Source organism: Passer montanus, unplaced genomic scaffold, assembly GCF_014805655.1.
Source record: "Passer montanus isolate IOZ18808 unplaced genomic scaffold, ASM1480565v1 scaffold53, whole genome shotgun sequence".
In the NCBI taxonomy this organism is placed as follows: domain Eukaryota; kingdom Metazoa; phylum Chordata; class Aves; order Passeriformes; family Passeridae; genus Passer; species Passer montanus.
In genome coordinates, this window is record NW_024370263.1 from 799,791 (window position 1) to 812,760 (window position 12,970).

A 12,970-nucleotide genomic window follows, 5' to 3' on the forward strand; every position below is an offset into this window, starting at 1 on the left:
AGTAAACTGCAAGAAAATTAATTCAGTAAAAAATATACCAGTCCAGGAAAGGAGAAGAATTGGACACTGTGAGAATTGAGACTGCAGTAAGTGGGAGAAGTATAAACATCAGAATTTTGCTGCACATTTGGGGTGTTTTGGGGAGTGCCTTGCTCCTAGTTGATGCTTAACCTCTCACTTCACCTCCTAGGTGGGGCTTCCCTCAGAAGGGCACAGGATGAACATGCCTGAGCAGGGAGGGAAGGTCACTCAGCAGCACCAGCCCCTGGGGCAGAGAGAGGATTGAATGGGACTGCAGCAGGATGCTGGCATGGGGAAGAGTGTAGTGCAAGAGGAACCAAGAAGGAAAGGGGACACGTGCAGAGCAACCACAGAAGGTTGCTGCAACAAGCACTGGAAAAATGCTTGAGTGAAGGGTAATGGTCCCATCTTCCTAATCTGGCTCTTAAAGGGTTTATTGTTGTGTATCTGTGGAGCTGCCCCTGAAGGTGCTTATGTCCCTTATTTAGCCATACATTTCTCTAAATTGGGTTTTGATAAGAGGACAGCTGCTGCATTTTTATTATCTGTGACAAGCAGCAGTAAAATCTGTTTAGAGTTCGTGATGGAAGTTTATCCATATATTGGCATTTTTCCAGCTGCACTTCACAAAGGTAAATGGGACATGAGAGTGGTGCACTGCCCCCTTTTAATCCATTTTCTCTAGATGGGAGCACTTTGCCTCTCTGCAGGAAAGGCCAGCACAGCTACTGTGCTAATAAACACTCATTCCTCACTGCAGCATCTGCACTTCCCAGACTCATAAATCCAAGCAACTTGTAGTTGAATAGCAATTAAATATCCACGTGCATTTCCATGCCACGGTCTGGTGCACAAGGCACAGGCTAAGTGGCTGCACATCTGCTGTCTGCTCCCCCACACGTGCTGCTTGCCAGAGCGTGATCACTTAACCTTATCCTGCCACCAGAAATGGTACTTGGAAAATTGGATGCAGAGCATCATCCTATAGATATTTTGCAATATCTTTCTAAAAGAATGATGTTCTTTCTTGTTGGTTTTTTTTTTCTGTTTTTGGGGTTTTTTTCTAAGCAGCCTTTATTGTCTTTCTCTCAGGATTTCCAGGCCAGGGATTCACTTGTTAATGTCAGTTGGAAATGAGACATCATATTGAAAAGTTAGATGATATTCAGGACACTGATATATCCTCACAACAATTTTGTGTCACTTGTACAAAACCCAGAGACTTGGTAATGCAGTAAGATAAATGTAGTGCCTGATTACAGTGGATGTATTGGACTTATAAAAGGCATCTCTTATCATGAGGCTCTGTGTATCTGCAGTAATAACCACCATATGTCAGGTAAGACAAAGATAATGTGAGCCAGATCATTTTCCCATTGTTAAAACTTTTAAAATCCAAAAAGCTACAAATGTCTTAATAATTAATTCAATTTTGCTGCATCTAGTGCTGGTAGCTGGAGGGAACATCTTTCTGAGGTTCAGTCTTTCCTCTTGTCTAACTGATAAGTCTGTGTGGCAGAGTTTTAAATGCTATAGCCATTTAAAGAAGGAAGAATTGTACACAGTCATTGCCCATCTTGCATTTCCATGCAGCAGGATTTTACCACATGAAACTGCAGTTCAGATGTTCCCATCTTGAACAAACAGATAAGCCTTGTAGTTTGCTTTGAACTGAACAGTGAATTTGACAGTGGTGAAGCTGTATGAGGCACCAGCCTGTCTTGTGTCTGACTGTACAGTGTTGTTGTTGTACAGCTGCCTATCAAAATGCTTCCCATGGAACTGGCAGAAACCTTGAGTTCCCTCCCCGCCCTCCACCCCGTGTGTCTGTCAGCTGCAGACCAAGTCCAAGCCAGATCACAAGAACATCCTGAATCAGTCACAATAATTTGCATTTCCTTGCCAAAGATTTTATCTGCTGGGGGTGCAAATTTTGCCATCAAGGTTGCTGGTGTTGAAAAATCTCCACCCTTCAGCTCCCCAGCTCTTCCTTTCCCAGCTAGGTTAATTTATCCAGAAGAATTAATTGAAGGAACAAAGCTGATAAGTTAGAAAGGCCACACAGCAAGACAGCACCACTCTGAACATCTGCACAGTTTGTGTATTTGATGAGGTACCTCAGCACTGGCAGATTATTGTTGTTAAAAGCAAATCTTAATTTTGTCATTTTCATACAAGACTCTCCTGCCATTCTGCAGATGTTTGTTCTCTGTATCCCCCCATGACATTTTAAAAAATGACAAATGATGATAGTAAAAATTACACTTGCTCATTCAAACATCTTGCTGTTTACATATAAGAAGAATCATCTGCTGGGGTGCAATGACCTAATGAGAGCTGTGACATGGCCTTCAGCAAGAGCTGGATGGACCCTCAAAATCTGCTGCTTTCACACAAATATATAATGAAAACCTTATTTTGTTTATAATAACAGATGCCACAGGGGTTGTATATTTGGGTATTATTTTTTCTCTAGGAGTGTTTATTAACAAGTACTTGCAAGTTTTATGATGTGGTGAAAACTATATCTCTCATGATAAACAGGAAGTGCTCAGAGGTATTGCATTACCCCATAATGCAACACAGATTCCAACAGCTTGGCTCTTTTTCTCAAAATATGGTGACACCACTTCCTTTAGGAAATCTCTCTTCTCTTCACAGCTTTTATCTGCTATAGATGTGCAAAGCTGCAAAAGAAATATATATTTTTAAAAATGATGATTCATCAGTTTTGGACTGTAGAAGCTGATGTCTATAATTTACACAAAATTTATTAAAAATAAGCAGTAAAGACCCATTTGGGCTGTCAGAGCAGTGGACTGAACAAAGTGCAAGGAAAGGAGACTGATACCTGCACTCCCTCCAGCAGCATAAGTATAGACAGCAAAGATGCAGATTTCCCTACAGCCATAAACCTGGAGCTGCCTCTCCTGCAGTTCCATGTCAGCAAGGTCAGGACCTGCCTAGCAAAGACGAGGGAATCCTGTTTCCTTGTCACATGCCCGGGAAAGCCCAGTGTGACAGTTTGTATGTGGAGCCTTCATCCAGAGCTGCTGTGCTACAGCCTCCAGCTGGCTCCTGAGGGCTGCCACACACTTGTCATGGCATGTACAGCCATCAGTGCTGGCTGAACGTTCAACCCTGGTGAAAACCTCAGAATGCCATCAGTGAGCTGTCCCCTATCACTTGTTTCTGTTCAGCCACTGCCCATGGCTTAGATGACATCTAATAAGAGCAGAGAAGCAGGACGTGTGCTTGTGCCACGGGAGCCACCGGCCACGCGCGTTTGTGATGAACGTCACCCAGCAGACGCCGACGTCAGGGAAAGCAAGGCCTGGTGAGCTCTTTTTAGAAGGCCTGGCATCATTCCCCAAACTGGTTCTCCATGAATAGACTTGTGTGTCTGCCAGGAGCTTCACTTGCACATGGCCAGATGCAGTGGGGTCTGAATATCACCGCTCCAACCAGGACCCTTCTATTCCCACAGCTCAGTCCCACTACCTGTTCATTTTAATTTACATTCTTCCCCCCCACATTCTCCTTTATTCATTATTGCATCACCCTTTTTCCTCTGTCCTCACATCAGCCAAGTTCCCTACATTTTTAGCTATGAGCAAAAAGCATTAAAAATGCAGTATTTGGACAACACAAAATCCTGATAATCCTGTTTCTATATGCTTTGACTTCTGCCTCTGCTGGAGGCATCACTTGTTCCTGCCTACAGCTGAACCAAGAATAAGTGTGGGGGAAACACACTGCATGTTCTAGTATTTGTAAATTATTAGACTTCTGAGGTTATGCAATAATTTTATCTCCTTTTTTTTTTTTGTTTTCTTAGCAATCAGTGATACCAGAAATGCAGAGATCAAGAGACCGATATTATGTACTAGCTAAGTCTTACTGTAAGAACTTAATAGCCTTCCAGTGTATAAGGCTTCAGCACAAGAAATCAGGGGTCAGGCAGCAGGACCTCAGTGAAGACTCACAAGTCGCTGTAATATGCTGCGTAAATACTTAATATGCGTATGTTTCATTTTGTCAGTCCTGCAAATTAACTTCTATCTGCTGATTCAATTCTCTTATCATCCCCAGCTTGTTTACTGAATTTTAAGTCTTGGGCAAGATGAAGCAAGCTCATGAGGAGTAGCTGGTTTTCAAAAGATACAAGCTCCAGATAACCGAGGACAAGTAAGGCACACAACAATATTGAAATCACTCAGAGTTTTATTGCAGCTGACTGAGACAGAGTGTGCTTTGAGGCTGGGAAATTTCCATTACTGAACTGCAGGACAGTGCCTGGATACTGCTACTACTGCAGTTGAAAAATAAAAGAAACTTAATTTTATATGGACAGCAACAAAATGTCAGTATATTAATTAAAATAGCTAGATTTATATGATAAGTGTCTAAGTTTGCTGTAAAATGGATCCCTTTAAAAATATTTAGCCTATGATTGTAAACTACTTGTTCAAAACTAAGGAACATAAAAATGACGCGAAATTGCAACTGTGTTTTCAAACCATATTTGTGAACAGCAAAGCTACCCAGAACATGATAGATAATATGAGATATCTCCTACAACAGTGACAGGTTCTGACAGTGACAGAATGATACCCAGTGCAGGATCAAGGCTGTTACTGTCAGAATCACTCTGCAATTAATAATCTTTTGTGCTCCCCTTGGCATGCACAGAACAACCACAGCAATCTGTTTTCTCATCTTAACTCCACGGTGTCTAATCCACAGTAAGCTCCACGCAAAGTCCATCAGAATGTTGAATGCAGAAAAAAAGAAATACGGGGCGGGGGGGGAAGTAAATTTGTTCTGCCAAAAGTGCCCAGCAATTTGGATTGTTTGTAACCTCCCAGCAGTGCAAGATTACAGCAAGCTTCTCATTTTCGTTAAGGTCGCTTTACGCTGCCAAAGCAGTGGTCAACATTCACAGGAAGATCAGTCTCAAGGGATTTCTGATGTGTGTCACCTGTTCAGTCAAGCCCAGGTAGGTACTGACTAGAAGTTATTACAAGCTGATGCTCTTTGTGAATCTTAGGATAGTTCCCTGTGGATCAGAGCTCATATCTAAGCAATTTCAGGAACCATCACCATGGTTCCTGAGTGCCTTACAAGTTAAAATATATCTTTATAAAACATTTTAACATGTCTTACTTCTCTCTCTCGTCACCCCCGCATAAAGGCTTGAGGTCTTTTTAAATAATTCTGGTAAAACTGTATGTTCTTAATGCCTGTGTTTGGTTGGGATGTTGGGGAGGTTCAGGTTCATGCTGACATGCTCGTACAGCAGCTACCAAGAAAGCCATGGCAGCAATGTCCCACACAAACCACACAACCGGTATAATTACAATGATTTTTAGGAGATGTAGCTTCAGTTTTAAAGTAGCACAAAGATGTGAGATGCCTCCCACCCCCACTACGGAGGGGCACCATAGGGCAGCTCCGTGGTGTTTGTCCCCGGCCTGACCCGGCGCTGCTGATCCCTGGGCTCAGGGCCTGGTGGTACAATGTTCCCTTTTCAAGAGACCTATTTACAGAACAAGAATTAACAGTTAAAGCAGAAACCAGTAACAGCGCAGGGAATTTCTAGATCCTGATTGTAGGATGAACTCATTCATGTGACTCCTGAACTTGACTGAGGATGGAGACAGTCCAAACCATGACGTATGTACACTGACTTAGCTTATGGCTTAGCTTTTTCTTAATATTCCTGTTTCTGCTTACACAAACTCTTCTCAGCAGTGCTTTGATTTCTGATTGAAATAAAAAGTTTTTTTCCTTTTGCTTCTCATCATCTGCTATAATTTTTTTAGTAAGCATCACCTCCCCCAACACAGCCCTTTATTTTGATCATGGTACTCCTAATTTTCTTAAAACACGTTTATGTGCTTTCCAGAATTGAGGCTTTGATGTCACCTTGTTAAGGCAAAAGACCCAACATTAAGTGCAGGTAATGGCAGTGTATTTAAGTAGGCTGAAAACTGATTGAGACCACTCCCATCTGCTCTGCCTGTCTCAGCAGCTGCAGAGCTTCCCTGAAATAAATACTGCACCGAGTCACAGGAGGAGTTGTTGGGAGAGCATGCCACAGCCTCTGACCACTTATTCGGGCTTAATTGGCTTAGACATATATTTGAACACAGCTCTCAAAGGAGCTGACAGTCCTTCCACAATTTCCTGGCCTGCCTGGTCGGTTTCCTTTTTGATCAGACACATCCCAGTGAAGGTAGAAAATAATCTAGATACACACCAGTTTTTAATTAAATTTGGTATGACAGGCTGTGTTTAAGCTACATTCTCCATAATAATTTGTTTTGCATTTGGTGATGACAGATTTATTTATGTATGTAATCAGAACTGTAAGCAAATTTTCATTTTTTGAGAACCTTTAAAATAATACTTGGTTTCAGAAAATGTAAGTGCTTGCATTTCTGAGAAGAATAATGCTGTGTTTCTGAAGCGCAGAACACCTCATGAAACAAAAACCATTACACATAAAAATTAATGCTTCTGATGTATTATCCCACTCAAATACACAAAAGCACGAGCTGTAGCGCTGAATCCCTGTTGAATACAGAGGGGAGTTTGTTAGGTGTTGGTGCTGGCAGCTTTCCCTCCATCAGCCGGGGCTGGGTGGCAGCCGGAGCCGTGGGGACCCCCGGGGGCGCAGCCGGAGCGGAGACAGCCCTGCCCGGAGCGGGGACAGCCCTGCCCAGCCCTGCCCGGAGCGGGGACAGCCCTGCCCAGCCCTGCCCAGCCCGGGCAAAGCCGGCCCGAGCCCCGCGAGGGGTCAGGAGGGGAGCGCAGCCCCGGAGCGCTGAGGGGCTCGGGGCACAGGAAGGCGGCCGGGAGCGGGACGGGCCAGGAGAAGGTGGGAAGGCAGAAATGACCTGGGGAGAGCAGGACAGTGTCAGGGACACGGTGGGGACAGTGAGGAGCAGCAGAGATGCTGGCAGTGAAAATGTCAGCGGTAACCAGAGGTTCGTAATTGTTGCCAGGGTCACCAGAGAACTGCAGGAAAAAAGGCAGAAGGGGAGTAAAGATCCTCCTGCAAACAAGGAAAAGTATTTTTAAAGCTGTTTTTTAAAACGCTGCCTTGCAGAAAAACAGAAAAGGTAAGGCATTGTCGCAATGACAAACCTTCAGCTGAGATTTCACCTCCCCTACAAAGTTTATTTACATTTATACGGGAAGCAGCGAACAGGAAAAGGTAATTACATCTAAAAACGACATGCTAAAGAGAGTTCGCGAAGCTGTGGGCTGAAGCCGGGGAGTGCCGCAGATGCACTCGCCGTTACGGCCGTGCCCGGGCCCGGGCGCACGGCGGGCGCTGAGGGGCGCTGAGGGCCGGGCCCGGCTCCATTTCCCGCCCGTCACCTGACGCCTCTAATGGCGCCGCGCGGCCACGTGACCCGCCGCGCGCCCCACGTGACCCGCGCCCGCCGCGCCCCCTCCCCAGCGGCTGCGGTTACCGCAGTCCCCGGCCCCGCCCCTCGCCCCGCCCCCTGCCGCGCGCGCGCGGCCGGCGGCGCCTCCTCAGAGCGGCCGCGGCGGGTTCGGCGCTGACGGGGCCCACGGACCGAGACCGGCGGAGCGGCCGGAGCGGGCGGCGCCTCTTCCTCCCTCCTCCTTCTCCTCCTCCTCCTCTCTCCTCCCTCCCGCATCCTCCTCCTCGGCCCCCTCCTCGCCCGCCTCCGCCCCCCCGCACGCAGGCACCGCGGTTCCCGGCACGGACAACATGGCGGCGGTGTCGGGGGCAGGGGCTGCGGGCGGCTCCGCCAGCGCCGGCGGCCCGGAGATGGTGCGGGGACAAGTGTTCGACGTGGGGCCGCGCTACACCAACCTCTCCTACATCGGCGAGGGGGCCTACGGCATGGTGTGGTGAGTGCGGCCGCCGGGGCAGCGCCCTTGCCCCGGACAACTCCCTCCTCCCTTCCCTCCCTCCCTCCTTCCCGCCGCCCTGCCCGGCCGCGGGCCCGGCCCGCCCTTGCCCTCGGGGAGGGGGAGCAGCTCTGTGTCGCTCTCCTCAGCTCTGCCTCCCCCTCCGTGCTCCCGAGGTTGTCTCTCCGGCATCACCCTTCTTGCCTTTCCCTCCCTGCACCCCCATCCCTCCGTCGGTGGGTGCAGCTGAGCGTCTCGTTTCGTTTCGCCCCTGCGTTTATTTTCTTTAAGTCTTGTGCCTCTAGAGTTGGTCGCTCTCGTTATTTCCTCCGTCTCCGTAGTGCGATTGCAGACGTTCAGGAAGGGGGGAAGGCGGTAAATCCTGCTGGCAGCCCGCGTCCCTTGCAGTGCCCTGCGAGGGCTCAGCTGGCTGCAGCAGCCCGAGGTCGGGGTGAGGATAAAAAGGGTGAATCTGAGCGCAGGAGTTGCTGCCGCTGCCTGACTTTGCTCAGGACGTGCTGTCGGTGCTGCAGAGCCGGATTAGTGCCTGCGTTAACGCGTGCAGGTGAAAGTTCTCTTCAGCTGTCCTAGCTCTGAATTATATTGCATTGTAAGGACTTAGCCCGAGTCTCGCTGAAAAGCCATCGTGTGCGTTTGCTGTGGGCAGCATCGGTCTTACAGAGCGCCGTGAACGAACTACAAAAAACGTGAACCAACTGGATTAAGAGTGTGAGATGGATTTTTTAGCAGTCTCAACGAGCTGGGGTGATGCTGTGTGATCTGTGTATCTAATGACTCGGTTATTAACATAGTATGCTCAGGCCTTACTTAGGATTTCATATTTTGTCTTCCATTAGTTAAAAAAACCCAGTAGCCCTGAAATAACTTAGGGGATGCAGATGAAAAACTCTTTTTTGTTGCGGTTTTATCAGCTTTCTTGCAACACTGACTCTGTTTCTTCAGTATGGTTTTTGACCAGAAGTACTAAAAGCGACTTACAGGCTGTGACTTCATGAAAGCTTTAGCAGCAGTAGTTTCTCTCTCTGATGAGGAATCTTTTGTAAAGCAGTGCATTTCCCAGCGAGGACACCTCACAGCCTTCAGCTGTGCGCTACAGATTTTTATAGCTGTAGGTTTTTGCACATAGTCACTGAATTGTGCTGGCCTGTCAGGATGAAGTCATTGTGTGTTTCAAGGAAGGAGCTTTCATCTAGGCCTGAGTTTAGCTGGGAGATGAGCCTCTCTCTCAGAGTTTTGTGTTGTGGCCTTCACTTTTTTTTTTTTGCTGTGGGAAGAACCTTCAAAATGTAAATCAGAAATCCCGTTTGCAGTGTAAAAATATCCTTGTTATTGTTTCAGTGTTAGAAATCGCAGCAATATATCTAATCCAATACTTGTTGATGTAGCTTCTGGTACAGGCTGTATTTTGTTATGGTTATTTTATCATCTGAACCAGGGTAAGGAAATGAGTGCAGATAATCTCAGGAGTAGCTGTGCTGGTTTGCACTCACAGTCAGGTTTTTGAAGGTCCTGGGGAATAGCATTACCGAGGTGTGTGCTGGGGACAGTCCAGTTCACTTTAACAAGGTGTTAAAAACTGTGTTTCACAAACAAAGCGAAAAGCTAAAATATTTCACCACAGGTCAGGGACTGGAAGAAGCAGCAGGATGGCAATTGATGCCCTTTTTTGGCATCCCTGTGCCAGTGAGCAGATCCAGGGGAAACAGGGCCACTTCTGCCCCTCCAAATCGTGTGTGGTAAACTTCTACACTGAAGCTATTTCCACTCCAGATCCAAAAGGTTGGTTTTTATTTGAAAACTTCTTTTGATACTTTGTGTGTGCTGTGAATGCTGTACACAATCGCTATCAAAATTTCCAAATCTCCAGTTCAGTTGAAATATGCACTTGGCTCCTGTGTTTTCTGCTATAAAATTATTAACATAAAATGCCACGTTATGTATTTTGTGCTCTTGATTATTGCTCTTGTGCCTTGGGTGTGAAGCGACAGGGAGCAAAGTCTCAGTTTCTAGGGTGTACTTGGTCAGACAGTGTTGGATGCACTTGCAGCAGAGCCGTGGCAGCTGTGCTGTGTGCTGCTGGCTGCCATGAAATGCCATTGCCATCGGTCCCAGCCGTGCAGGCTGAGCAGTTCTCTGCTCTGTGTTCCGTCTTTTGCTCTGGTTGCTAATGCAGTGAGGATCTGCAGAAGCTTCTCCCTCAGGGGGTGGGGTAGAGGGCAAGCTGTGAGTGTGCAGATGGAGATGTTTCCTGCAACTGCAAAATCCATTTAAAATTGTACACTCTGATAAAGGAAAGCAAAGCAGGCCCTGATGGTTTTGTTTCAGACCCACAGCTAATGTGGAGCTCTTCGGAGATGATGGTTATTTACAAGTGCACTGTGCCATAAGGCTTTTACATGGCAAACGAGTGTCTTTTGACTCTTAAATCCTTCACTCTCTCTCTCGTTTTTATCCTAATTCTTACGTTTCTGCATTGTTGGATTAGGGATTTGAAAACAGTAAAATGCTTTTGATTATAGGAGTAAAAGGGCAAATGAAGTATTCTTAGGATAGTGCTGTTATGGTCAGTCTTCCATTTTTATTTTGCAGCAGAGAGAAGAATGTTTAAGAAATATTGATCACAACATAAAATGCCAGTACAGGAAATAGAGGAAGATGTTGGCTGAAGAGACTGTACGTGAATGTTCTCTCATCTGGATTTGAAAACCCTTAAAGGCATTTAACTATTTTCCTAGTGCAGTCATTTTTTTACATAATCAGATTTTGAGTAAAAATAAACTCAGCAGAGCAGTATATTTACTGCTGTGTTGTGGTTGCACTTTCTCAGCTTCGTAAGCAGAAAAGGCACGTTATCAGGCCAAGCCCCATCCTAATGTCCTCCAGTTCAACTCTGCCAGAATCGTTCAGCCTGTGATTCAGGCTTTTGCCTTTTGTTGCAGGGGGTGAGGTGGTAGGAGGTGGATCCCTGTCAGAGCCCCTTTCTAACCTGTTTTTGTTTTGGTCATTCTGCCTGTGAAACTAAGGGCTGAGCACAGAGCAAAGCGTGAGCCAAAATCGTCAGCACTTCCTAGGTCTGCAGGACATTCTTTGAGCAATTACTTAGTCATACAGTCATGTTTGTAACTCTGACTTAATTTATCCAAATATATGTAAATGTTGTGTTGCCTTCCTCTCTGCTTTCAGTTAAGAATTGTTAGTTGTTTTGAGGGGCATTGGGGTGAAGTTCTTTGGGTGACTTTCCCTTTCATTCAGTGATAGATGTTACTGACATCAGAGTCAGATGGAACTCGCTTTCAGACCAGGTCTGAGAGTTTCAGAAATACCTCTCAGACACAACAAATTGGGAAGGTTGTGGGGTTGTTTCTTTCTCCCCTTATGTGGGCTTGGTTTTATTGTTATTAGTAGTATTGTTTTAAAGCAGCCTGTTAACAAGCCATACTTCAAACACACTGGAACAGCAATAAAAATGTGATGGAGTTGAGCTTTACATTTCCAGTGTGACTCGTTCTTCCTCCAGTTGATCAGTGATAATTTGGCAGTAAAAAACAAATAATAATTTTGGAAAGAAATGGTGTATTGAATGTGATAGAGATGTTCTCATTTTTATCCTAGCTTTTCAAAGCTTTTTTTGTCATCAAGCTTATATGAATGTGAAGTAATATCAGTGCTGCAAATAACTGCTTATAAATAAGCAGTTGAATGCAGATGAGTGCAGTTGGAAGAAAATAATCTGCAAGCTCAAATTTTGGATTCCTTGCTCTGAATTTGCCGTGTTACAAAGAGAGCTTTGTGTTACTGATGTGCTGTGAGAGTGATGTTAGAAGTTTAGGTAGTCAATAGTTAAATGTTAAAGTAATACTGAACAGAACACTTAAAACATTTGGCAGTAGATTCTTTAAAGTTACACTTCTCTCTCCTGTCTCATGGAATTGCCCTACTTTTAGAGCATCAATAATTTAAAATGAAGAGAAGCATATTAATAAAGAAACTAAAACCAGAAGGAAATCAGGAATAGAACTGTTTGCAAGGCATAGATATTGATATTAAAACATGAAATTTGAATGGAATTGAAGGTTGCATGATAGTTTCTTTTGAGTTACATAAAAAGGTGGCTTTTGCATCCTCTGTGGGGGTCAGCATGGTGGCTGGGGTGGGCTGCTCAGTGCAGTGATCAGAAAGAGCCGTTCGTGTTTGTTCTGTTACCTCTTGCCTTGATCCAGAGAGACAGAGCCCCTTAATGATGGAGCCAGTGCAGGGATCCGTGCCCCTGTGTGCGTGTGCTTTTAGGGAGCCCAGGTTGGGTCTGGGTGTCAATACCTGGTAATTAACATGTTCTGTCTGTGTGATAAAGAGGGCAGGGAGCTGATACAACTCAGCCAACCCGCCCCAGTGCAAGGATCAGAGGAGGGAATTAGGGAGTGTAATTGGTGGCTAGTTATCAGCTTCTTCCCTCTGGGGAGAAGGCAGATGTAAGCGCTTCCCTTCAGTCACTCAAGCTGCTAGCACTTACCTAACCTGGCGTGGGAACCCAAAGGAGAAATTAGAGCTGCTTTTCCTGCTCTCCCCGGTGATGGACAGGCGGCCCCACAAGCTGTGAGCAGGGCCGGGCAGCAGCCGCTCGCTCCGGGCCAGAGCTGTCGTCCCTGTTCATGGAAGATGAGAGGTAGCAACTTTTGCTGTCAGCCCAGAGCACTGGGATACTGGCTTAGCTGAAGAGTGCAGCTCATGGACACTTGCATTTGATGAATAAATACACATTTTTCTAGCACAGCATGATCCATCCCGTGGGAACAGAGATAACTTATGGGTTTTCTTAGAAGAGTGCTTTATTAAGGAAATAAGTCTTATATGTTCACAGCATGTGTATGTGTCCATCTCCATACCCATACACATGATTCTAGTACCTGCTGCCTGCCTTGCATCAAATCTGACAGATGGTAAAAGTCTTAAAGATGGAAAGTTATCCTGCAGGTTTCACAAAAATAGGTGTTTTGCTCAAGTGAAGAGATCCTGTATGCTGCTCCACTGGGGAAGG

At 45.8% G+C, this 12,970-nt stretch overlaps 1 protein-coding gene across 1 annotated transcript in view; it reads left to right on the top strand.

The window, feature by feature from the left end:
• The first annotated feature begins 7,545 nt into the window (after window positions 1–7,545).
• MAPK1 (mitogen-activated protein kinase 1) overlaps window positions 7,546–12,970 on the top strand; it is a 33,489-nt gene continuing 28,064 nt past the window's right edge. The window contains exon 1 of the mRNA XM_039724874.1: window positions 7,546–7,914. Coding sequence (XP_039580808.1) covers window positions 7,772–7,914 — 143 coding nt within the window. The 5' untranslated portion in view covers window positions 7,546–7,771. The remainder of the gene's footprint in view (window positions 7,915–12,970) is intronic.